Source organism: Chiloscyllium plagiosum, chromosome 17 (assembly GCF_004010195.1).
Source record: "Chiloscyllium plagiosum isolate BGI_BamShark_2017 chromosome 17, ASM401019v2, whole genome shotgun sequence".
NCBI lineage: Eukaryota > Metazoa > Chordata > Chondrichthyes > Orectolobiformes > Hemiscylliidae > Chiloscyllium > Chiloscyllium plagiosum.
Window position 1 is genome coordinate 34,333,849 of NC_057726.1, and position 26,909 is coordinate 34,360,757.

The 26,909-nt window shown below is 40.2% G+C and overlaps 1 protein-coding gene and 1 long non-coding RNA gene across 3 annotated transcripts in view; one reads left to right on the plus strand and one right to left on the minus strand.

The window, feature by feature from the left end:
- The window catches only part of dpy19l3 (dpy-19 like C-mannosyltransferase 3), a 64,051-nt gene extending 56,525 nt beyond the window's left edge, over positions 1 to 7,526 (minus strand). Inside the window, exons 1-2 of the mRNA XM_043707527.1 lie at positions 7,511 to 7,526; positions 6,435 to 6,565 (exon numbers count right to left, since the gene is read on the minus strand). Coding sequence (XP_043563462.1) covers positions 6,435 to 6,528 — 94 coding nt within the window. The 5' untranslated portion in view covers positions 6,529 to 6,565; positions 7,511 to 7,526. The remainder of the gene's footprint in view (positions 1 to 6,434; positions 6,566 to 7,510) is intronic.
- Positions 7,527 to 8,148: 622 nt separating this feature from the next.
- The window catches only part of LOC122558362, a 49,891-nt gene continuing 31,130 nt past the window's right edge, over positions 8,149 to 26,909 (plus strand). For both annotated transcript variants that reach the window (XR_006314107.1, XR_006314108.1), the window contains exons 1-2: positions 8,149 to 8,688; positions 9,430 to 9,526. This is a non-coding gene — a long non-coding RNA (uncharacterized LOC122558362). The remainder of the gene's footprint in view (positions 8,689 to 9,429; positions 9,527 to 26,909) is intronic.

Below are 26,909 nucleotides of genomic sequence, written 5' to 3' on the forward strand. Positions count from 1 at the left end.
ACCCCAGAGTTCTGAAGGAGATAGCTGAAGAGATAGTGAAGGCATTAGTGGTAATCTTTCAGGAATCACTGGAGTCAGTGTCGGTCCCAGAGGACTGGAAAATCGCTAATGTAACCGCCTACTCCCACATTTAAGAAGAGAATAAAACAAAAGATGAGAAATTACAGGCCAATTAAATTTTGGACTCCATTGTGGAGGAGTGAAATTTCTGAATACTTGCAAGCGTATGGTAAAATTGGGCAAAGTAGCATGGTTTCATCAAGGGGAGGTCATGTCTGACAAATCTGTTAGAATTCTTTGAGGAGGTAACAAGCAGGGTAGACAAAGGAGAGCCAATGGATGTTATTAACTTGGAATTCCATAAGGACTTTGACAAGGTGCCATAAAGGAGGCTGCTGAGTAAGGTGATGTAGAGGCAAGATACTAGCATGGATAGAAGACTGGCTGTCTGGCAAAACCAGAGAGTGGGATTAAAAGGATAGCAGTTGGTGTTCCACAAGGGTCGGTGTTGGAACCACAACTTTTCACTTTATACATTAATGATCCAGATGAAGGAACTGAGAGCATTCTGGTTAAGTTTGTAGATAATACAAAGGTAGGTAGAGGGACAGATAGTATTAAGGAGGTAAAGTGGCTGCAGAAGGATTTAGACAGGTTAGGAGAGTGGACAAAGAAGTGGCAGATAGAAAACAACGTGGGAAAGTGTGAGATCATATGCTTTGGTTGGAAAAATAGAAGCATAGAGTATTTTCTAAATGGGGAGAAAATTCAGAAACCTGAAGTGTAAAGGGACTTGGAAGTCCTAGTCCAGGATTCTCTTAAGATTAACTTGCACGTTGAGTCAATAGTTAGGAAGGCAAATACAATTTTGGTATTTATTTTGGGAGGACTAGAATATAAAAGCAGGGATGTACTTTTGAGGCTTTAGAAGACTCTGGTCAGACCATGTTTAGAATATGGTGATCAATTTTGGGCCCCATCTCTCAGAAAGGATGTACTAACCCTGGAGTGGGTCCAGAAGAGATTCACAACAATGATCCCAGGAATGAATGGCTTAACATATGAGGAATATTTGAGGACTGTAGGTCTATACTCAATGGAGTTTAGAAGAATGAGGGGGAATCTAATTGAAACTTACAGAATACTGAAAGACCTGCATAGAGTGGACTTTGGAAACATTTCCATTAGCAGGAGAGGCACAGCCTTAAAGTAAAGGGAAGACCATTTAGGACTGAGAGGAGAGTGGTTCCTCTTCAGCCAGAGAGTGGTGAATCTATGGAATTCATTGCCACAGAAGGGTGCGGAGGCCGGGTCATTGAGTATACTTAAGACAGAGATAGACAAGTTCTTGATTGTTAAGGGGATCAAAAATTGTGAGGAGAAGGCAGGAAAATGGGGTTGAAAAATTTATCAGTCATGATTGATTGGAGGAGCAGACTTGATGAGCCAAATGGCCTAATTTCTGCTCCTATGTCTTATCTGTTGCGGCATAGATTATAAGAGCAGTGAGGCCATGTTGAAGCACTATAGAACTTTTGTCAGACCACAGCTGAAATACTGTGTGCCATTCTGGTCGCCATACTGTAGGAAGGATGTGATTATGCTGGAGGGTGCAAAGAAGAGTCACCAGGATGCTGCTGGTATGGAGCATTTCAGCTATGAAGAGAGGCTGGATAAGCTCAGGCTGTTTTCTTTGGAGCACAGAAGGTTGAAGGGGAGATCTGATAGAGATGTATTAGGTTACAAGAGGCATGGACAGTGTGAATTGAAAGCGGCTGTTCCCCTTAATCAATAACAATGGGGCATAAATTTAAAGTGAAAGGTTTAGGGGAGATTTGAGGAAAAAAAGCTTTTTCATCCAGAGGGTGGTGCAGATCTGGAATGCACTGCCTGAGAGAATAGTTGAGGCAGGAAATCTCACAACTTTTACTAGGATGAAGACTTGAAATGTCATAACATTCAAGGCTATCAGCAGAAAGTGTAAAGGTGGGACTAGTGTAGGTAGTAGTATATTTTTGGCAGTATTGACTTGATGGGCCAAAGGGCCTCTTCAGTACTGTTTGATTCCATTAACATAGTATTTCAAATCAATAATCTTTCATAGGAACCCAGTCTTTGTGAAAGAGCATCAACCCGAAAAGTTAATTTTCTCCCAACTTTTAAGACCTGCTGAATGTTTCCAGCATTTTGCTTAGACTTCAGATGTACAGCATCAGCAGTATGCTGCTTCTTTAACTTTGCTTATTACAACTTTCCCAATCAAAGCCATTCTGAAATTTAAAATGGTCTCTCTTCTTACATCCCATTTAAACAAATATCTGCATTATAGTAGTAATTTCCCTCTATGGTTAACTTTACTTCCTCATTTTTATCTAAAACTTGCACATTCTTGTCAATAACTTATCCTATTCTTATTCCCACATTATACTCATCATGTTATTTACTGTCACTGCTCCTAAGGCTCTCAGCCATATTGAAACCATCTGGCATGTTTCATTATTCCTAGTCATATCTTGTAATATATTTTCCTTTGTAGATATATAAATATTACTTTAGTAATGACCATTGAACACATTTATGAATCCCACTCTCTTCACAATCTTCCCTTGTACCAATGTATTGGAGAGGTAGACAAGATTTTGGGGAGTCAATAATTATAACCAAGCTAGTGACGAATTAGTCTTCTCAGTTGTGGTGAAAGGGTTAAAATTGTGTCCCAATACATGTGTGAACTTGTACCAATGTATTGGAGAGGTAGACAAGATTTTGGGGAGTCAATAATTATAACCAAGCTAGTGACGAATTAGTCTTCTCAGTGCATTAAAGAGTCATACAGCACGGAATGAGACCCTTCAATTCATCCAAGCCAACTAAGTTTCACAAACTGAATTAATCCCATTTACCTGTGTTTGGCCCCCATCGCTCTAAATCTTATCTATTCGTGTATAGTCCAAATGTCTTTCAAATGTTGTAACTGTACCTGCATCTACCAATTCCTCAGTTCAAGGCAAGGACTGATTAGGGATAGTCAACATGGCTTTGTGTGTGGGAAATCATGTCTCACAAACTTGATTGAGTTTTTTGAAGAAGTAACAAAGAAGATTGATGAGGGCAGAGCAGTAGATGTGATCTATGTGGACTTCAGTAAGACGTTCGACAAGGTTCCCCATGGAAGACTGAATAGCAATGTTAGATCTCATGGAATACAGGGAGAACTAGCCATTCGGATACAAAACTGGCTCAAAGGTAGAAGACATAGGGTGGTGGTGGAGGGGTGTTTTTCAGATTGGAGGCCAGTTACCAGTGGAGTGCCACAAGGATCGGTGCTGGGTCCTCTACTTTTTGTCATCTACATAAATGAATTGGATGCGAGCAGAAGAGGTACAGTTAGTAAGTTTGCAGATGACACCAAAATCTTTCCTTTATTGGTCAGAGTATTGAGTACAGGAGTTGGGAGGTCATGTTGCGGCTGTACAGGACATTGGTTAGGCTACTGTTGGAATATTGCATGCAATTCTGGTCTCCTTCCTATCGGAAAGGTGTTGTGAAACTTGTAAGGGTTTAGAAAAGATTTACAAAGATGTTGCCAGGTTTGGAGGATTTGAGCTATAAGGATGAGGCTGAACAGGCTGGGGCTGTTTTCCCTGATACGTCAGAGGCTGAGGAGTGACCTTATAGAGGTTTACAAAATCATGAGGGGCATCATGGATAGGATAAATAGACAAAGTCGGGGAGTCCAGAACTAGAGGGCATAGGTTTAGGGTGAGAGGGGAAAGATATAAAAGAGTCCTAAGGGGCAACTTTTTCACGTAGGAGGGTGGTATATGTATGGAATGAGCTGCCAGAGGATGTGGTGGAGGTTGGTACAATTGCAACATTTAAGAGGCATTTGGATGGGTACATGAATAGGAAGGGTTTGGAGGGATATGGGCCGGGTGCTGGCAGGTGCGACTAGATTGGGTTGGGATATCTGGTCGGCATGGATAGATTGGACCTAAGGGTCTGTTTCCATGCTGTACATCTCTATGACTCTATGTGAACCAGTCACTGTGTGAAAATGTTGCCTCTCACATTCCTGTTCAACCTTTCTCCTCTCACTTTAAAATTTTGACATTCGGTTTTGAACTCCCCAACCCTAGGGAAAAGATCATTGCTAGTCACCTTATCTATTCCCTTCATGATTTTATAAATCTCTATGACTTCCTACATGCCAATGAAAAAAGTCCCAGGTTATCCAGTGGTTTTAAGAGTTGTATTTTGTCCTTTTTTGAATGAAGAAAAGTTAAGACAGAGCGTCGAGTAGTTTGCTCATAGTCAATAAAGTAAACAGCTTGTGATGCCTTGGGTTTTGTTTTAAAAAGTTGGAACAATAGAAGCAACCTGAAATGAGTGGCGTCAGGCTCCCACAGAACCATGATTTTTAGATTTAGTTTTCAGCAGTTGCCAGGGTCTTGGAGCTGGATGTGGAAGCTCTTATTAATTTTCTGTCACAGCTAAAAGCTGAAGTTCTCTTCCTGCTTCTAGAATTGAACATGAGACATTCTATTTTACTGAATTTGCCTTTGCCAGGGTGTGTTTATGGGATGTGACTATATTAGAACAGTTAATTAGAAGTTAATATACATATTATTGTGTTAAGCATTTCAATAGTTACAATTAAGCCTTTTTCTCTTTTTATTTTGTCTGTATTTTAACTGTAATGTAAAAATAAAGAGTGTTTTGCTTAAAGTTGAGTAATTTGACCAATCGAATTGCAGTTAGAATGTAATGCCTTTCACTTATCTTTAAAATAAGAAAAGGTTCTGGATATTGGTTTGCTCGCTGAGCTGGAAGGTTTATTTCCAGACGTTTTGTCATCCTACTAGATAACATCTTCAGGGGACCTCAGGTGAAGCATTAAGTCCTGCTTTCTACTTATATGTTTGGGTTTCTTTGGGTTGGAAATGTCATTTCCTGTTCTTTTTCCCAGGAGGTGGTAGATGGGGTCTAACTCGATGTGTTTGTTGATAGAGTTCCGGTTGGAATGCCATGCTTCTAGGAATTCTCATGCGTGTCTTTGTTTGGCTTGTCCTAGGATGGATGTGTTTCCCAGTCGAAGTGGCATCCTTCCTCATCCGTATGTAAGGATACTAGTGAGAGAGGGTCATGTCTTTTTGTGGCTAGTTGGTGTTCAGGTATCCTGGTGACTAGTTTTATGCCTGCTTGTCCAATGTAGTGTTTGTTACGGTATTTTGTAAATGACATTAGTTTTGCTTGTTGTCGGTATCAGGTCTTTCAACATATACTACAGCACAGAGGAACTACTCACAGCAGAGGAAAATCACCTATACCGTGTATTCAAAAAGAATGGGTATCCAATGAACGCAGTCCACCAATTTCTCATCAACAAACCCAAACAAGAATACAAAACACATCCAGAAACCCTAGCCACTCTCCCCTACATCAAACACATCTCAGAAATCTCTCCCAGACTACTCAGACCCCTTGGCATCATGGTAGCCCACAAACCTACCAACACACTGAAACAGCAGTTAATAATGCATGTGAAACATCCCATACAAACAAGCAAAACTAATGTCATTTACAAAATACCGTGCAAGGACTGACTACAGTCCTTGCAAACACTACATTGGAAAAACAGGCTGAAAACTAGCCACCAGGATACATGATAAGCCAAACAAAGACACGCATGAGAATTCCTAGAAGCATGGCATTCCAACCGGAACTCTATCAACAAACACATCGAGTTAGATCCCATCTACCACCCCCTGAGAAAAAGAACAGGAAGTGACTTCACCACAGGAAATGACATCGCCAACCCAAACATATAATTTGAAGGCAGGATGTTTCAGCAGTGCTTTGCCTGAGGCCCACTGAAGATGTTAGCTAGTAGGGTGACGAAATGTCTGGAAATAACCTTCCAGCTCAGCGAACAAACCTACATCCAGAACCTCAATCTGAGCTACAAATCTTCTCAAAACTCGATAAGAAAACGTTAGCCGAGACCCTAACTTTTTAATCTAATTTGAAAGGTTTAGTCCAGTCCGTATCATCCAGCCTCTCCCTATACTCAAACCCTCCAATCCCAGTAACATCCTTGTAAATCCTTTCCGCATCCTCTCCAATTTAATTATAACCTTCCTGTAGCAGAGTGACCAGAACTGTACACAGCACTCCAAAAGTGGCCTAATGTCCTGTACAATCACAGGATGGTATCTCAATTCCTATACTCAATGGTCAGCAATGAAAGCAACATCCCAAATGCCTTCTTTACTACTCTCTACCTGTGACATAACTTTCAATGAAGTATGTACCTGTATTCTACAACACACCAAGGCCTATTGTCTCCTCTTTTTAACAAAAAGGTAGTTTCTAAAATATTATTTTAAGTAGTTTAAAAAAAACCCTTTTACATCCACATATGGAAAGCCTACCAGTTTTTGGCTTTGTTTCAGGCTGCTCATCCTCCTGTTGTTTTGGATGTTCTTCAGTGCCTTTAACAGTCTTCCTGCGTTTCAAAAATGTCATGGTCTAACTTGCACAGCTTCTTAGAGACTACTGATCCCTGAAAAGTGATAATAAGTATCAATAATTATATCTCACCACAAAATCTTCTATTTCAATTTTGCATTGACAGTACTTGCATTTTATTATAATCAATACTTAGTTTCATGGACAACTACAATGCTTTTGCATGTTTGTGTGCCTTGTGCTAATAAAAGCATAAATTAGTGGTGATTGATGATCAATCTTGAGATCCATTAGTGTCAAGAATGTAGGGCCTTTCACTGACAGTAAATATTATACAACTATAACAACATGTCATTATAGTGGGGGCGTTGCGTATGTGTGGACCCTTTAAGATATTTTTAACGCAATCATAACCAAGCCCAGGTTATTCCTGTTCCAGCCATTTGCACTTTCTATCCTCGGTCAAAACCCAATTATTTTTACCTGCCAATTAAATAGTCACATTGTAATATAAGAAAACGTAGCCGTCAATTTGCACACAGCAAGCCCCCTGAAACATCTACGTGACAATGAGCCGATAACCTGTCTTGGAATGTTGATTGCGGGATAAGTATTAGCCAAGATATTGTTTAATTTAAAAAAAAAACATTCCCCTGCCCTCTTCAACAATAGTGACAGGGGATCTTTTATTGTCGGCCTGGGGTGAACACCTTTATCAGTAAGAGCCTTACCCACCCGCAAACCGCTGTCAGCGGATTCCAGGCCCGCGGTAACACCAAGGGACAGATTCCCCCTCCCCCGGGGGATTTAACTATATAAAACCTCTTTTCCCTGACTCTATTACAGAAAGGCGAATATTGGGTACAGAATCTCCTCTAAAAGTAACTGCACAAGCGACATTCTGGGGAAGGGGGGGGTGTCAATGCAGGCGATTTCTATTTCCGGGTCGGAGGTCTATTTGGAGTCTCCATGGTAACCGAGGCGGGATGGTCGCCGTCTCCCCCTCGAGCGGCTTCACCGCTCTCCGCTTCACCCGAACCTGTTGTTGTAACGGCCCAGCGCCAGTCCTTAATCGCGGTCAGCAACACCTACTGACGGCGAAAACAAAAGTTGCTCTTTTCCCTGTCTGTTATCGCCATTAGAATAGACAGGCTCCACCGTGAATCCCAGCAAAGTCAATGTTTACAAATCTTGGTGCGGTCTGCAGTCCCAATGCTCGACGTCTCCAAGCGAAACAAAGAACTGCGGATGTTGTAAATCTGAAACACCTGAGTTCAGAAGAGGGGTCGCTCGAGTTGTCTCTACTCTATCCTTAGATGCTGCCAGACTTGTTAAAGCTCTGCAATAGTTTTTGTTTTTGTGTGCTTAACTGCTTTTTGGTTTAACTGAGTAAAAGTCTTCTAGTAGAAAGTGAGGACTGCAGATGCTGGAGATCAGAGCTGAAAATGTGTTGCTGGAAAAGCGCAGCAGGTCACGCAGCATCCAAGGAGCAGGAGAAGCCACATTTCGGGCAGGAGCCCTTCTTTAGCAAAGGGATTCATGAAGAAGGGCTCATGCCCGAAACGTCGATTCTCCTGCTCCTTGGATGCTGCCTGACCTGCTGCGCTTTTCCAGTAACACATTCTTAACTGAGTAAAGTCAACTTAACTACAGGAATAATTTGGCCTGAGAGAAAAATAAAATTTGAAAAGAAACACAATGTTAACATTCTCTTATACTGGTGTAATTATGTCAGGCTGTTTATGGGTCCCGTTCCATTGAAGGATTGGAGTGTGTTTAGCAAAACATGCTTATTAGTGATACTACTTCATTGACAGCATAACATTTGGAAGGGATATTGATAGACTAAGTGAATAGGCAAAATTGGCAAATGGTTTCCAAATATAAGCAAGTGTGAGGTTATCCATTTTAAACCAAAGAAAGGATAGATCAGGATGCTTTCTAGATGGTATAAAGTACTGTGGCTTTATTTTAGGGGTTTAAAATATCATGGACAAGTGCAGAAAATAATCAAGAAAGCTAATGGAATCCTGGTCTTCATATCTAGAGTACTCTGCTGACAGGACGGAGAATCAATGCTGCAGTTACACAATATCCTGGTTAGACTCCACGGAATACTGTGAGCAGATCTGGGCATCACACCTTATGAAGGGTATATTGATTGTGGAGGGAGTACAATGTAGATTTACAAGATACCTGGACTTCAGGGGTTAAGAGGTAAGATTGTACAAATTAAGCCTGTTTTCTCTAGAATTTAAAAGGTTAAGGTGTGATCTGATCAAGGTCTTCAAGATATTAACAACAAAACACAGCATATAAAGATAAAGATAAACTATTTCCACCAGTTGGGGATTTTAGAACGGGGACATGAAAGTTAGGGCCAAATCATTCATGAGAGATGTTAGAAAGCACTTCTACACACAAAGGCGGTAACTATTTGGAACTCTCTTCCTAAAATGACTGAATGCTAGATTGGTTGCTAATTGTAAACCTGAAATAGATACAATTTTCTTAAGCAAATGTCTTAAGGGATATGGGCCAAAGGCAAGTATATGGAATTAAGCTACATATCAGCCATGATCTGACTGAGTGGTGGAACAGGCTCAAGGAGCTGAATGATTAACCCTGTTCCTATGTTCATATAAAATATAAAGCACCTGTAATAATGTAGGTGATGGCGATGGGAAGACCCCTAAAAATGTCGTTGTTTTATGAAATGTTTGTGAAAACATATTTTGCATTGAAACAGTTAGTTCAAAATCTTTAGTCTCAGTGGCATAGAGGAAGCAATATTCTAAGCATTCATTTTAAATCTGAATTCAGTATTTGATTGTTTAACCAACAGTTCTTGTTAAAATTACACATTGAAAGTTTGTTTCTCTATTAAATGTCTAATCCTGATTACATTTTAGTACCCTTTGGAAATTGATATTAAATCATATGCTACATCACATACAGATGAATAACCATTATGACAGCGTCATGCCACAGTTTAAATAAAGGCAAATGCAGTTTTGGAGTGTATAACAACGACCTTGACATCAAGTCAACAGAGGTAATATATTCAACTCCTTCAATGCCTTTGAATGTTGTAACGCTTTTTTGTTTTAGGACAGAAATAGATAGTTTAAAAGAAAGCAAAAAGAATAATTGAAATGATCTAGAACTAAAGATCCAAGTTCTTTGAGAGTATTTTGAGGAGGCTTGGTTTATTGCCTTTGGTTAGGGTATACTGTATGACACAAGTAGTTAAACATTATATGAATTTATGGGATGAACATTGTCACTGTCAAAATAACAATAACAAGATACAAAGGTAATGCTGGAAATCCTTCTGAGGCCAGTAAGACTGAAATAATTCAAAAAAATAATGGATTTAATTACTTAAAAAGAAAAGATGGAATTAGTGTAGTTCTGAAGGATTGAAGACCATTTCAGGAATAGAGTTGTATTTGAAATAATAGTAAGTTTACAATGCTCAATAAAGCAATGGCAGAAATTTGAAGTACTATGATGCTTTAGGTGCAAAGGGCCCATTTCAGCCATGGACTTCTGAGGTCTACTTTGGATCCCTAATTGAGAGCACGTTACAATGCAGTTCTACACATAGTGCAGCAGATGTATGAAGCATATATTAAGTGGTTAACTTAAACTATAGATATTGTCTATAACATAAATAGAATACTCCAGACAACATACGCTCATATACACTAGATATGCAAGGAAATACCAAATACAAAAATTTTAACTTGAAGCACATTGTAGGCGGGCATGGTAGGTGGCAAGTCCCATAATATTCACAATTCAGATCCAGAAAACTTTATCTCCCAGAGATTTAAATTTGATTGATGGATTATATTTTTAAATAGATTGGGATTCGGGAACCCATTTATGGTTCCTACATGACTCCCAAGGCCATATCTTAAAATGAGGCTGTATTTCTTGCTTTGACTTGTTATTGCATAAGTCCTCAAGATTTCTTGGCTACTGAAATAAATTGCTCTTCCTATTTTGAAATTTCAAATAATCATAACTTCATATTCTTCCTTCAATTTTGATATATTATGTTGTCAGCTGGTAAACTACTGTGTTTCCACCATAAACTGTTTTTCTCCATAAAATTCATAGAAGGTTTCCTGAACTTTGTCAAATGTTTTCATTGTGTACCAGTACTGATTTTTTTATCTCTTGTGAATGAGTTACTGTTCCTTTCGGTATGTTGCTGTGATCGAAGTGTTGTCAGCAGTAAATTTGAAGATTATCTCACAATGCCTTTGTAAAGCATAAAGTTAAAAATCACATAACACTAGGTTATAGACCAAAAGGTTTAATTGGAAGCACACTTGCTTTCGGAGCGACGCTCCTTCATCAGGTGTTGTGTGATTTTTAACTTTTGTACTAAATTCTATGTTACTTTTGAACTCTGGGACTTGTCAGAATATTGTTATCAAATACGAGATGAGAAAATTTATCATTATGCTGTATATCGCAGCGGACAGGTGAAAGTAGCAGCTATCACACCAGGAATATCAAATTAAACCTGTTGGACTATAACCTGGTGTTGTTTGATTTTTAACTTTGTACACCCCGGTCCAACACCGGCATCTCCAAATCATTTGTAAAGCATAGCCATTGCATAACCAAGAAGAGAAAATCTGGCTGTCAGATCGTGATATCTTTGAGGAAATTACAATTAAATCAACACTAAACCCTAAAATGTGTGTACTTGGATTTCTAAAATACATTTAATAAAGTTCCATACAAAAGCTTTAGGTGTATTAAAGGATAAAATGAATAGAAATTTATTTGAGAATTGTTTCCCAACAGATTATGAAAGATGCAGTTTTGAGTAAGATTTTAATCAGAGTTGGGACTGATACTGTTTAATGTATATCAGAAATTTAATTCAAATTAGTAAATGATCAGGTGATTCAGAGAAGCAGTGGACTTTTGAAGCAGCTCAGGATATTTAATTGAGTAGAATAATGACATGCAAGATTTAAAACGGACTACTATAAAATTTTGAACCTGAGAACGAAAACAAGGTGACATTCATCATCTGGTGTTCATCATCTATAATAGTTAGGGGCGTAATTGAAAGAGAATAAAGAATCTTAATGAGCTTAATCCTGAATATATCCACTGGATGCAGAGCAGCAATCAAGAAAACAAATAAAAATGTTGCCATACGTTCCTTCTAAGCTATAGGTTAGAGGAAGTTTTGATGAAATTATGCTGTGATTGTAGTCAGACCCTGAGTTTTATGTTCAGTCTGATCATAGAAAAATAAAAGCAGCATTGAAGCGTAAGCAGCAGTGCAGAGAAAAGGCTGATTTTTGTATCAAAGCTTTGAGTTGTGAAGAAAACATGGAGAACCCTGGGCTTTTCAACCTGTATAGATGGCCACCTGAGAAAACAGACAAAAGCCACCGGCTTGAGCACATGAAAGTAAGTTTAAGATTCATATTGAGAAGTCATTCTGCAAAAGAACAATGATCAACATTTGGAAAGAAATTACAAATAAAACAGTAAAAGTGAAACCCTAGAGTTTTAAAATAATGATTAGTATTGCGTAGGAGTGGATGAGAGAACATTGGTTTTTAGATGGATGAACTAAGATGGGTTGAATCTCTATCATCAGTAATTGTCTTGTGATCCACAGTGTAAGGAAAAAGGAACAAACTTGAAATCAGAGTGCAGTCAAAAATAAAGTGCATTGGAAATGTACATGCTAACAATGATAAAAACCCATCAACAGAGCATGAAATGTTGTCAGCAGATGATAAAATTACATCAACAAGCAACATTAGGTCAACAGCAGACAGCGTAAGCAGCTTGCCTTAGCATGAGCTTTCTCATCAAAGCAGTGTGTGTGAAGAAACAGCAACTCAATCAAAAAAATGCACAGAAGTGAAGAAAAACAACACTGGAACGCAGTACAACATTTAATAAATTGCTACTGGAAATGTTAAATGAAATATATGGAAGCAAAACAGATTCTGGTGGAAACATAGTACGGTTAACCAGTTGGAAACAGAATATAATGTCAAAATTGATGGAAATATTAACTAAATATTGCAGAAGAATATATAGATGTAAAAAAGATTCTATTGAAAGAGAAACAGATTATTGATGAGCAACATGGCATAACCAATGAACGTAATGAAATCCTGGAAAAAAATTAGAAAAATGTTTGAGTCATATTTTTTTGAAAAGGAGAAATGTACTAATGATCAGGATCCCATGACAGTATGTACCTTTAATGAAATGCTAGAAAAATGTTCCAATCAACTGTATAAAGATTCTTGTGAAACAGAATTGGAAATCAGTATAATCAGAACTTCAGATTGGCAGGTTAGTATAAAGTAGACTTTAAAAATAAACTTCTGAACTCATCATAATTTTTGAAATTCTAACAAAGTGTCCTCAACATAGGCCTAATATATTAGCATAATATCAAAACCTTAGGTAGGTTATTGACTATTCTTACATGTTCTCTGAAATCTTACCAATTTTGGATTGGTTGTTGACAGAACATTGCAGTGACATTGAAGATGTATTGAAAAATCCATTGGAGTTAAATATTGATTTCCAAACAATAAACATATGTAAATCTCTTCATTTATATTTTGTTTTCAAAAATTTCATTTTCAGCACCACATAGTTGTGGTTACAGAGTCAGAGGTATCTCTGCACTTTACCTTGTAGACCAGATCTCATATTGTTCATTTTAATGTTCCAATATCTTCAACTGGTCTATTCATTAGGAAAAAGTGAGGACTGCAGATGCTGGAAATCAGAATCTAGATTAGAGTGGTGCTAGAAAAACACAGCAGGTCAGGCAGCATCCGAGGAGCAGGAAAATCGACATTTCAGGCAAAAGCCCTTCATCAGGAATGAAGGCAGGGAGCCTCTGAGGTGGAGAGATAATGAGGGGGAGGGGAAATGAGGAAACTGGTGAAGTCCACATTGATGCCCTGGGGTTGAAGTGTTCTGAGGTGGAAGACAAGGCGTTTTTCCTCCAGGCGTCGGGTGGTGAGGGAGTGGTGGTGGAGGAGGTCTAGGGCCTGCATGTCCTTGGCAGAGTGGGAGGGGGAGTTGAAATGTTGGGCCACAGGGTGGTGGGGTTGATTGGTGCAGGTGTCCCGGAGATGTTCCCTAAAGCACTCTGCGAGAAGGCGTCCAGTCTCCCCAGTGTAGAGGAGATCGCTTCGGGAGCAACGGATACAATAAATGAATGTGCAAGTGAAACGTTGATGAATGTGGAAGGCTCCTTTGGGGCCTTGAATGGAGGTGAGGGGGGCAAGTGTGGGCGCAGGTTTTGCAATTCCTGCGGTGGCAGGGGAAGGTGTCAGGAGGGGAGAGTGGATTGGTGGGAGCGTGGACCTGACCAGGTAGTTTTCGTGACTACCTGGTCAGGTCCATGCTCCCTCAACAACCCACCCTCCCTTCCTGGCACCTTCCCCTGCCTCTGCAGGAATTGCAAAACCTGCACCCACACCTCCCTCCTCACCTCCATCCAAGGCCCCCAAGGAGCCTTCCACATCCATCAACATTTCACCTGCACATCCACCAATGTCATTTATTGTATCCATTGCTCCTGATGCAGTCTCCTCTACATTGGGGACACTGGACGCCTTCTCGCAGAGCTCTTTAGGGAACATCTCCGGAACACCAGCACCAATCAACCCCACCACCCCGGGGCTCAACATTTCAACTCCCCCTACCACTCTTCCAAGGGCATGCAGGTCCTGGGCCTCCTCCACTGCCACTCCCTCACCATCCGACGCCATGGAGGAAGAACACCTCGTCTTCCGTCTCGGAACACTTAAATCCCAGGGCATCAGTGGACTTCATCAGTTTCCTCATTTCCCCTCCCCCCACCTTACCCCAGTTCCAACCTTCCAGCTCAGGACCATCCTCATGACTTGTCCTACCTGCCAACCTTCCTTCCCACCTATCAGTTCCACCCTCGTCTCTGACCTATCACCTTCATCCCCACTCCATCCACCTATTGTACTCTTGGCTACCTTCTCCCCAGCCCTATCCACCTCCCATTTATCACTCCACCCCGGAGGCTCCCTGCGTTCATTCCTGATGAAGGGCTTTTGCCCGAAACGTCGATTTTCCTGCTCCTCGGATGTTGTTTGACCTGTTGTACTTTTCCAGCACCATTCTAATTTGGTCTATTCATTACTCATGATGAAATCTGAGTGTTACTGTCAATGCTTGCCACAGTAACTCCATTTCATGCAATCAACAATGAATAGTTTATCATGTCTGCTACTCTCCCTGCATGCGCCCTCTGTAACCTCAGGTCCATTTCGACTAAGTTTCAACACAGGTGACAAATGACCACCCTAATTCCCCATTTTCAAATATGGCTTGAGCTCCAGCATTACTTTCTTATCTCCTATGGACAAATCATCATACAGCAATAGCTGCAACAACTTGAATTCACATAACATCTTTAATGTAACAGACAGATCAAGTGTGTTACAGAGGCATTAAAAACAAAATATGACACTGAGCTACATAAAGGAATGTGTAGAACAATGGCATGTTGATAATGTTACTGGACTAGCAATCCAGAGGCCCACACTAATGCTTCTGAATAAGACCAATTCCCACCTTTAATGACATGCTGAAACTGGGAGAGCTGTCATAACACTAGTCAAACCTTAAGTAGTCATACTCATTATAATCATACCACAAAGCCAATGACACAGGCACATCCATCGCTCCTTAATGTTTCCTGACTCCCAAGCAGAAAGACCTACTAGAGGTGGTGACAATCTGGTCAAGAGAAAAAGGCCCTTGAAATATAAATTTGCACCCTATGTAGTTTATTGTGGAATGAGGTCAACTTGAAATATAAATTTGCACCCTATGTAGTTTATTGTGGAATGAGGTCAAATGTGGATGATACAACTGAAGTTCCTAACTGCTAAGACCCTCTCTTAGCTGATGAATGAGTACTCCTCCATACTGAACAGCTCTTAGAAGAAGTGCTAATGGCAGCAAGAGAACAGAATGTACTCCGACTGGAGCCTTCAATATCTCAGTCATTTGGTAGTACCATCACAGAATGAGCTGCTGAAAGAAATGTCTGCCAGATTAGGCTGGCAGCAGATAGGGAAAGAACGAACAAAAGGGAAAACCTACTTGATCTTGTCCTCACCAGCTTCCCTGCTGCAAATACATCTGTCCATGACAATATTAAGTGTGATGTAAGGTGTGTGATTTATGTATATTTAATATTACTTATTTTAAAGTTTGGATTTGAATTAGTGTTACGTGAGGTTTGGTCTGTGTGTTTGAGGGAGTTTAATGACTAGCTGGTCAGTATTTTTGGAGCCATGATTTTTTAAAAAACAGTAGTCGGTTCTGATATAAGGCATGTTTCTTCAGTGCAAATTGGCTTTAACACGATTGAAGAATTTAGACCATTATTTGTAGAAAGTGAACTTTCCTCACGTGCATTGGCTACAATGCAATTCTGGCCCCACTAGTTTAAATGGTGTGGTTTTTGCACAATTTTCTTATTATGTGAGATCTTATGAGAATGGCACTGACTACATAGGGAGTTCTTGACTTGTTTCTATTGGGAGATTTTTATGCAAGGGCAGAGTAAATATTGACGAACATTAGCTTACTTTAAGTTAGCAGGATCTGGAATTTTTATTTTATTTGCTTAAGGGAAAAACCCAGAGCTTGGAAAGTTTTTTTTTTCAGTTCATAGAGCTCCTAACTAGAGTTAAATATATGGAACAGTCCTTCTTGACAAAAGAGATAATACAGAAACAGCTTACCTCAGTGCAAAGATCTTAGTTTGAAAGTTCCAGACCAGAAATGTTTGGTCAAAACTCTGAGGGGTTTTTCAAATCTGATAAAGTCTAAGCTGTGTTGTGTGAATACTTGAGGAAGGCTATCAAACTCTTTAGAAAGGAAATTGAAAGAAACAGTTAAGTTAAACCTATGTAACAGAGAAGGAATTCTCTCTGGTGTTTGAGGTCTGTAACAGGATGATGGTGTGATAGATGGCATTGTATTTTAGCATACGTTTTGAGATCTTCCAGATTGTGTTATTTGTAAATAATTTGGTTTATTCTATTTCATATTAATTTCTTTTATGAAATAAATTGCTATTTTATTGTTCAAAACAGAGAAAAATCACCTTTCTAACTAAAAACAAAAAAAAGGCGATCAAGTCAGGTTTCAGTCTGATATTTGACTTGTTTGGTAATATCAGCTGGGTTTGTAACAATTGGTTGGAATACTACTGCCCAATTCTAGTGGAGGACAATTTCTAGTACTATTCCACTAAATGGGACAGTCTCATAACTGATGCACCAATTCAAAGCTGAACACCTCAAGCCTTTGTGAGCCATCAGCAATGGTACTATTGTATCCAAGCCCAGTCTATTAACATATAGCTTAAAGATGGTTTAGCATACAGATATTTCTGTAGTCATTTGGTAGTATAGAACTTAATTTTAACTTATAAATTACAGTATACTAAATAGTTGTAAAAATATAGCCAGTTTTTATCGAAATGTTTGTCTAAATGTATGTAGAGATCAAGTGTATAATATATATTTGGAACCTTTGTCCTGTAGCCCGACAGTGCTATACAACATCAAACAAATGTAAGGAATGTTAAATGCATAACATCAAGCTCTAGTTCCGATGCAGATAAAGATTTACATCAACAAGAAAATTATGATATAAAAGAAGGTGTTTCCCTACAAACAAAAAGACACAATCATCCTAAAGTGAATAAAAGATCACGAAGTAAGCAACCTAAGCCTTTTGTAGCAACAGATGGTTTGCAACAAATAGTTAGGCCTAGCCTGAAGCAACTGCATTATTAGAAGAAAAAAGGAACAGGAAACCATAAAGGAATTTCAGACATGTCTGAGAACACTTCAGAAGTAGATGATTCCACCCCCCCAGCCAAAGCAGGTACGTTCAGATCAAGAGATATATTGAATAAATATCAAATTGTTAAGCACTGGATGTCACAATTAATTAAGGCTTTCATTTTTGAGATCAAATGCAAGCAAATTGTAGATCATTTTTGATGCTGATGTCAATACTTGGTATTTGCAGGGAAACTTACTTGTGACCACATTGTGTGGGAGTTGTGTATTTAACATCTCTGAACAGTTTAATTAGAAAATAGCTGAAACAAATTGCACAGTTAAAAGAGGTTCTTAATTACAGTTTTAAGAGGATTGATGAGGGCAGAGCAGTTGATGTGATCTATATGGACTTCAGTAAGGCATTCAGCAAGATTCACAAGGGTGGTTAGCAAGGTTAAATCTCATAGAATACAGGGAGAACTAGCCATTTAGATGCAGAACTGGTCGAGAGGTGGTGGTGGAGGGTTGTTTTTCAGACTGGAGGCCTGTGATTCGTAGAGTGCCATAAGGATCGGTACTGGGTCCATTACCTTTCATTATTTATATAAATGAATTAGATGTGAGCATAAGAGGTATAGTTAGTAAGTTTGCAGATGAAACCAAGGTGTAGTGGACAGCGAAGAAAGTTACCTCAGATTACAACGGGATCTTGATCAGATGGGCCAATACGTTGAAGAGTGACAAATGGACTTTAATTTAGATAAATGCAAGGTGCAGAATTTTGGAAAAGCAAATCTTAGCAGGACTTATACACTTAATGGTAAGATCCTAGGGAGTGTTGCTGAACAAAGAGACTTTGGAGTACAGGTTCATAGCTCCTTGAAAGTAGAGTTGCAGGAGTTGGGATGTCATGTTGTGGCTGTACAGGACATTGGTTAGACCACTTTTAGAATATCGCATGCAGTTTTGGTCTCCTTCCCATTGGAACAATGTGGTGAAACTTGAAGGGGTTCAGAAAAGATTTACAAGGATATTGCCAGGATTGGAGGATTTGAGCTATAGGGAGAGGTTGAATAGGCTAGGGGTGTTTTCTCTGGAGCATCGCAGGTTGAGGGGTGACTTATAGGGGTTTATAAAATCATGAGGGACATGGACAGGGTAAATAGACAAGGTTGAAAATGTGTTGCTGGAAAAGCGCAGCAGGTCAGGCAGCATCCAGGGAACAGGAGAATCGACGTTTCAGGATTCCTTAAGAAGGGCTTATGCCCGAAACGTCGATTCTCCTGTTCCCTGGATGCTGCCTGACCTGCTGCGCTTTTCCAGCAACACATTTTCAGCTCTGATCTCCAGCATCTGCAGACCTCACTTTCTAGACAAGGTGTTTACCCTGGCGTGGGTGATTCCAGAACTAGGGGGCATAGGCTTAGGGTGAGAGGGGAAAGATATAAAAGAGACGTAAGGGGCAACTTTTACATGCAGAGGGTGGTGTGTGTGTGGAATGGGCTGCCAGAGGAAGTGGTGGAGGCTAGTACAATTGCAACATTTAAAAGTATGTTGATGGGTATATGAATAGGAAGGGTTTGGAGGGATATGGGCTGGGTGCTGGCAAGTGGGACTAGATTGGGTTGGGCTATCTGGTTTTTGCTTAAAAATGTGTTGCTGGAAAAGCGCAGCAGGTCAGGCAGCATCAAAGGAGCAGGAGAATCGACGTTTCGGGCATAAGCCCTTCTTCAGGAATCTGGTTGGCATGAATGAGTTGGACCGGAGGGTCTGTTTCCGTGCTGTACATCTCTATAAGCGTAAAATTGGCTCCATTGATTTCCAAGAGGGTTCTTTGCTGGACATTGAGCTTGTTATGGCAAAGAGACAGGATCGTAGTAGGATCTTGACTTAGCATAATTTCAGGAGATGTAGCACCCTGCACACATTAAAATATTCCCTCACTTACCTGGGAAAGTTTTTGCTCATTGTTTATATAATGTGGAGGTGATGGTGTTGGACTGGGTTGGACAAGGTCAAAAATCATGCACCAGATTATAGTCCAACAGGTTTATTTGAAACCACAAGCTTTTGGAGCCTTGCTTCTTCTTCCTGAAGAAGGAGCAAGGTTCTGAAAGCTTGTGTTTTCAAATAAACCTGCTGCATTATAACCTGGTGTCATGTGATTTTTAACATCGTTAACATATTTATTGGAGTTTCTTCTCAAATGATGGTGACTAATTGGAAGAATCGCCAAGAAAATTCTTTAATATATTGCCCAATATATCATGCAATTACACCAAAAATACATAATTAATAATGATAAAATAATTTTGACAAGTATATGAATAATGTAATGCAAGAATCCAAATTGTATACAAAATGTATATTGCATCAGACTTGGTGATTGATTTTGCAAGTTTTCTTTATTATATTTGTAGTAATATTACAGAGGAGGTTCTGTAGCATTGTAACTAGCATCCCCGGCCTCTAAAGCAGAAGTTTTGGTTTTGAGTCACATTCCAGGGCTTGATGGGCATGGGAGTTGCACGTTAGTAACTGTTGAAATCAATACAGATTTCTCATGTTGTAATTATGTGGTTATATTTAGTGACATGGTGACTGTGTGGTTAGTACTGCTGCCTCACAGTGCTAGGGACCCTGGTTTGATTCCAGCCTTGGGTGACTGTTTCTGTGGTGTTTGAACATTCTCACTGTGTCTTGTGTGGGTTTTTGCTAGGTGCTTTTGTTTCCTCCTACAGTCTAAAGACATACAGGTTTGTTGAATTGGCCATGCTAAATTCCCCCATAGTGTCTAGTTGTGTGTAGGCTAGGTGGATTAGCCATGGTAAATGCAGGGTTACGGGAATGGAATGGGGTTGGGTGGGATGCTCTTCGGAAGGCCAGTGCAGACTTGGTGGTCAAAATGGCGTCTATCTACAGGGATTCTGTGACTTTATAATATTTGTGTTGCCAGCTTGGCTCAGTTAATATCACTTCCAGTATCCTTAAGCTCAATCTAATGTTGGCTGTTCAGTAGCATCAAGCTATCATTTTTTGCTTAAAACATTAATCAGAGGTCTATCATTATACCCAAGCAGATGTAAAAGATTTGAAGAAGAACAAAGAGTTAATTGGCTATCTAATGTTAGCTGTAGCCCAATTTATAGTGCAGTTGTTCTAGGTTTAAATTCCACTCCTGGCTTGGACACAGATACCCAGATTGACACACCAGTTGTATTTTGGTGAGAAGTTAGACGGAGAACCCATCTATCTGCCCAGGTCACTGTACGGTCTTATGGTACAATTATAAAAATGAGCAGGAGAGTTATTCCCAGTGCCCTAACCAACATTAACCAAAGCTAAACCTTCAATTGAAATCACAAAAAAGTAGATTAGTTTGTTGAGTGCGAATTAGCTACCTTGTTTTCTACATTACGACAATGATGAGAATTCAAAAATGCTTTATTGGCTGTAAAGTGCTTTGAGACATTCAGTATTTATGCAATGTAGTATGTAAGTGCAAGTTTTTATTTCTTTTTCTATCCATAATCCCTTCTTCAAACAGCTGCACAAAGATAAATGAATTGATTTATCATCTTGCTGTGCAAAATTGGCTTTCATATTTATATTTGACAATGATGACTGCATTCTAAAGAACAGTTCATTGACTATATACTGTATTGAGAAAGTGTAAGGATACATTAAGCTTCTGCATAAATGTGTCAGATTCTTAATCTATCCAAGTACGGGGAGAAAGTGAGAACTGCAGAAGCTAAAGATCAGAGTTGAAAAGTGTGGTGCCAGAAAAGCACAGTGGGTCAGGCAGCATCTGAAGAGCAGGAGAATTGGCGTTTCAAGCATAAGCCCTTCATCAGGAATGAGGCTTGTGGCCTAAGGGGGCTGAGAGATAAATGGGAGGGGAGGGGCTAGGGGGAAGGTAGCTGGGAATTTGGTTAATAGATGAAGGTGAGGATGAAGGTGATAGGTCAGAGGACAGTTGAGCGGATAGTTGGGAAGGAAGATGGACAGGTAGGGCAGTTCAAGAAGGTGGTGCTGAATTGGAAGGTTGTATTTGGGATAAAGTGGGGAGAGGGGAAATGAGGAAACTGGTGAAATCTACATTGATCCCGTATGGTTGGAAGGTCCCAAGGTGGAAGATGAGGCATTCTTCCCCCAGGCATCGGGTTGTAAGGATTTGGTTGTGGAGGAGGTCCAAGACCTGCATGTCCTTGGTGGAATGGGAGGGGGAGTAAAGTGTTCAGTCACAGGGCGTGGGGTTGTTTAGTGTGGGTGTTCCAGAGATATTCTCTGAAAAGTTCCACAAGTTGGTGTCCTGTCAACCCAGAGGAGACCACATTGGGAGCAACGGACACAGTAGATGAGGTGTATGGAAGTACAGGTATATCTCTGTTGGATGTGAAAGGATCCTTTGGGGCTTTGGACGGAGGTAAGTGGGGACGTGTGGGCACAGGTTTTGTACTTTTTGCAGTGGCAGGGGAAGGTACCAGGAGTGAAGGGTGGGTTGTGCAGAAAGTGGAGGAGATGCACTGGAGGGCATTGTTGATCCATGTGGGAGGAGAAATTGGGGACTTTGAAGAAGGAGGCCATCTGGGATGTTCTTTAATGGAATTGGTCCTCTTGGGATCGATGCGGTAGAGGCTGTGGAATCGAGAATAAGGGATAGCATTTTTACAGGAGGCAGGGTGGGAGTCAGAGGGTTTGTAGTAGATATCAGTGTTGAGTTGGTCGCCGGAAATGGAAATGGAGAGGTCCAGGAAGGGGAGGGAGGTGTCTGAGATGGTCCAGGTGAACTTGAGGTCAGGATGGAACGTGTTAGTGAAGTTGATGAACTGTTAAGCCTCCTTGTGGGAGCGTAAAGTGGTGCCGGTACAGTCATTGATGTAAGCGGAGGAAAAGGTGTGGGGAATGTACCTGGTGTTGCTGCGGAAGATGGACTACATTGGACAAACAGGCAGAAAACTAGCGACCAGTATACATGAACACCAACTAGCCACAAAAAGACACAACCCTCTCTCACTAGTATCCTCACATATGTATGAGGAAGAACACCACTTCGACTGGGACAACACATCCATCCTAGGATAAGCCAAACAAAGACATGCACAAGAATTCCTAGAAGCATGGCATTCCAACCAGAACTCTTATCAACAAACATATCAAGTTAGACCCCCATCTACCACCCCTGACTAAAGGAACAGAGAGTGACTTCACAGGAAATGACATCTCCAACCCAAAGAAACCCAATCATATAACTAGAAAGCAGGACTTATCAGCAGTGCTTCACCTAAGGCCCACTGAAGATGTTACCTAGTAGGGTGATGAAATGTCTGGAAATGAACCTTCCATCTCATCGAATAAACCTACATCCAGAACCTCAACCTGAGCTACAAATCTTCTCAAAACACGCTAAGAACTTCCATCTTTTTCGTTTGCAGTTCCTGAACTTACCCACACAGATTCTACGCCTTCTGACTTACCATTTATTGCTAATCAATTTTATCTCATTTCTTACTAACAAGGCAACCCGTCCCCTGACCATCTGTCTGTTGTTTAGATAATCACACTCATCTGAGAATTGAGAGTGTGGTGCGTGGTATCCTGTTAAAGACCAGTCGTATAGAATGTATAGAATCCCTAAATTGTGGAAACAGGCCATTCAGTCCATTGAGTCCACACCAACCCTCCGAAGAGCATCCTACCCAGACTCGCCCCTACCCTATCCATGTAACCCTGCATTTCCATTGGCTAACCTACCCAGTCTGCACATTCTAAACACTATGGCAATTTAGCTTGGCCAATCTACCTAACCTGCACATATTTGGACTGTGGGAGAAAACCAGAGTACCCGGAGGAAACCCGAGCAGATGGGGAGAATGTAAAAATGCGACACAGACAGTCACCCAAGGCTGGAGTCGAACCTAAGTGCCTTGAACTGTGAGGCAGCAGTGCTAACCACTGTGCCACTCTTCCTTGATATAACTGTTCAAAGTTTGGGTGAAGATTTGTAGCTCGGGTGCTCGTTGTTGTGGTTCTGTTCGCCGAGCTGGAAATGTCTGTTGCAAACGTTTCGTCCCCTGTCTAGGTGACATCCTCAGTGCTTGGGAGCATCCTGTGAAGCGCTTCTGTGGTGTTTCCTCCGGCATTTATAGTGGCCTGTCCCTGCCGCTTCCGGTTGTCAGTTTCAGCTGTCCGCTGTAGTGGCCGGTATATTGGGTCCAGGTCGATGTGTTTGTTGATGGACTTTGTGGATGAGTGCCATGCTTCTAGGAATTCCCTGGCTGTATCTGTTGATGAAATTGTGCGGGTATCCGTTTTTGGCGAATACCTTGTACAGGTGTTCCTCTTCCTCTTTTTTCTGTTCTGGTGTACTGCAGTGTGTTGTGGCCCTTTTGAATAGTGTCTTGATGCAACTTCTTTTGTGTGTGTTGGGGTGGTTGCTTTCATAGTTCAGGTTGGTATAACTGTCTATACAAGTGTATAATCTGTCGAATAAAATAATGTGATGGATTTAAACAAGAAAGTAGTCGAAAACCTTAAAATAAAATGAAGAACTGTGGATCTTGAAACATACAAAAACAGAAATTACTGGAAAATCTCAGCAGGTCTGGCAGCATCTGTGTAGGGAAATCAGAGTTAATGTTTCAAGTCCCTTTTTGTGAAGACCTGCTGAGTTTGCCCAGCATTTTAGTTTCTGGGAGTCCAAAATCTTGATGAACCCAACATAACATTTTCAAAAAGGGTATCTGAAATAAAACAGCAAGTGCTTGAAATATGGAGCAGGTCTGTGGAGGGATTAATCTTGGACTTAGCTAATTACTGCCCCTGAATGTTGAATTGATACAAGGAAACTGGTATTGAGTCATTGGATGGCAAGGTAGATCACCTAAACCCTTCCTCAAATAGCTTCACAAATGTATTCTGTTTGTTTTTGGTGGGAGCATTACACATTGCTTCATTGTAGTTTTACCTTGTATTGGACATTTTAAGTACTTTCGTTACTGTTGTTTCTTTAAGCATTCGTCGTTTAAGTGTATTCATTTTTTACGTCTGTAAAAACATGTGCACTATTTTGGATACGTAGCATTTTTGATCTGATTTAAACTGAGTTTAAGACAAGATAGATTGATGTGTGACATGCTATTTCAAGCATGCAAGAAGCAAAACCTTCAATGAAGTTTAAGGGTTCGATACTATCTTGGGATTGACAGTTACTAAATTCAAAGCAAATTGATATTATTAGTAATAAATCATGGGGAACAACCCAGGCTAAAGTGAAGAGGTGAGTACACTTGATTATAATGATTAGGAACTGAAAGATCCTATTCAATACTTCAACTAATTTCAATCAGATGTTGGTTTAGGCTTTATGGATTTAGGAAATTTAATCCAGTCAGAATTAAATGAGTCAGTACAGACCATAAGAATCAAAAACAAAGGGTCATAATTTTAGAATTAGGTCTTGGCCTTTCAAGATCAAAATCAGGAAACACTTCTGCACAGAAAGGGTGGTTGAAATCTCCCCAAAATATTTCAAGAATGGGAAACATTTAATAAATGTTTATTTGAGTAAGGAACATGAGAAAAGACTCAGATCGACTATAATTTAATTGAAAGGCAAAGTGATTTAGAGACTTACTCTTATTCTTAATGGTTCTATATTATTCAATGAATTTATGCATTTACTTTGCAGAACCTGACAAATCGGAGAGTTCTCCTTCTGTGATTGCAACCACAGAAAAAAGTGAGAGTTACACAAAGCCAAAAGCTGAGAAAAAGAAGGTTTCAATTGAAAAGCCTTCAAAACACCACAGAAGGTGGAAGCTGTAAATTAATTTTAACTTGATTTAGAAGATTTAAGTAACTTATCTTTTCAGTGAGTTTTTAAAATTTATTTTCTGTCAGTCACTTAAGTTGAAGTCTTCATGTATCATGGATTAATTCCTGGAATATGAGTTGGTTAGTGTACTCTTACAACTTCCTAGTAACAACATTGTAAGTTCTTCCAAGATGAAGTATTTGAGACCAACTGCCTGTCATATCAGCTTTCAGTACCTAGGCTCATAAATGATAAATATTCACTCCATTAGGTCAAGGACACCATTGTCTTGCATCAAGCTAACTTCTTTAATGAGCTATAAATTCAAGCAGAGAGGTGAGAAAGGAATACTTTGCTTAAGTAATATTTCAGATTGTGTTTCAACCTATATTCTAACATTTTTAAACTATATTTACTTATCTCAAGTCATGTAGCTTGAAAGGTAAATCACTAATTTTTTTCTGAATGTGTGAAAAGTTAACATTTAATGCAGTAACTGGAGGAGAAATTTTCATTTGAGGAATCTGTATTAATGGAACAGTAAGGGGTAAAAATGTAGCTTTACTGCCTATTAACCCTGATGATCAGCCTGCTGTGATTTTTATGGTGAATCGACATTAGGTGACTGAAACATTTATTGTCTCACCCAACCTCCATTTCAAGGGTCTAGCTGCATGCATCTGGTAGATGAGTAAGATTTATGAGGCAGAGCATTATGAGTTTCATTGGCATACCTGCAGCTTTCCTCCAAATTTAAAGGAGGCCAGGCCCTGAAAATTATGCTCTTGCTACCCATTGGCATACTAATGTATAGCATAAGTAGAAAATGCTGTTTGCGATGAACTTCCTTGGTTCCTGCTGCTGCTCTTCCAGTTCTCCAGTGTCTATCATATCCCCTCTCTGCCTGCTGTGCAGAGTACAGCAAGCTAAAATTACATGGCACTCTCTGTCCAGATGGTACTGCAAGGCCCCTCACCCACAAGACTGATCCAAGAATTGGAACCTCATCTTTAGAAGGGCTCCAGGATCCTAATGGATGAATCATGTCGACACTCAGCCTTTCAGTCAAGGGATGGTGTAATGGAATCATCAGGGAGAAAGTGAGGACTGCAGATGTTGGAGATCAAAGCTGAAAATGTGGTGCTGGAAAAGCGCAGCAGGTCAGGCAGCATCCAAGGAGCAGGAGAATCGACGTTTCGGGCATGAGCCCTTCTTCAGGCTCATGCCCGAAATGTCGATTCTCCTGCTTCTTGCATGCTGCCTGACCTGCTGCGCTTTTCCAGCAACACATTTTCAGCTAATGCAATTATCAGCAATGGTCACTGAGGATAGTTATTGTCTCACGGTATCCATCCTTGTAAAGCATCAGCCCCTTGAAACAAGTAGGAACCTGGGAGTTCTCAAGGATACAGGCATCTTGGCAACTCCCTGGTTACCTGGTGCAGACTGATAAGATAGGGATCACAGATAACTTGTACATTGATGAAATGGAAGCCTTTCCTGTTGATGATGTCAGCATTATAATAGTGTTATCAATGCGAATAGTGCATAATTTTGGAACCCTGCATTTGGGGTAAGCTAGTTATGTTAGCAAAACATACTCCCTATAGAGATTTGTGAAGATTTGAGAAAGCCCAGCAGGTCCCCAGTGGGTTCTTGGAAGCAGCCAAGACACAGTTATCACCTTGACTACCACCAGGATGGAATGGCCACCTAACCCATCAAGTTGCAGAACTCGCTCCAGCAGATGGCAT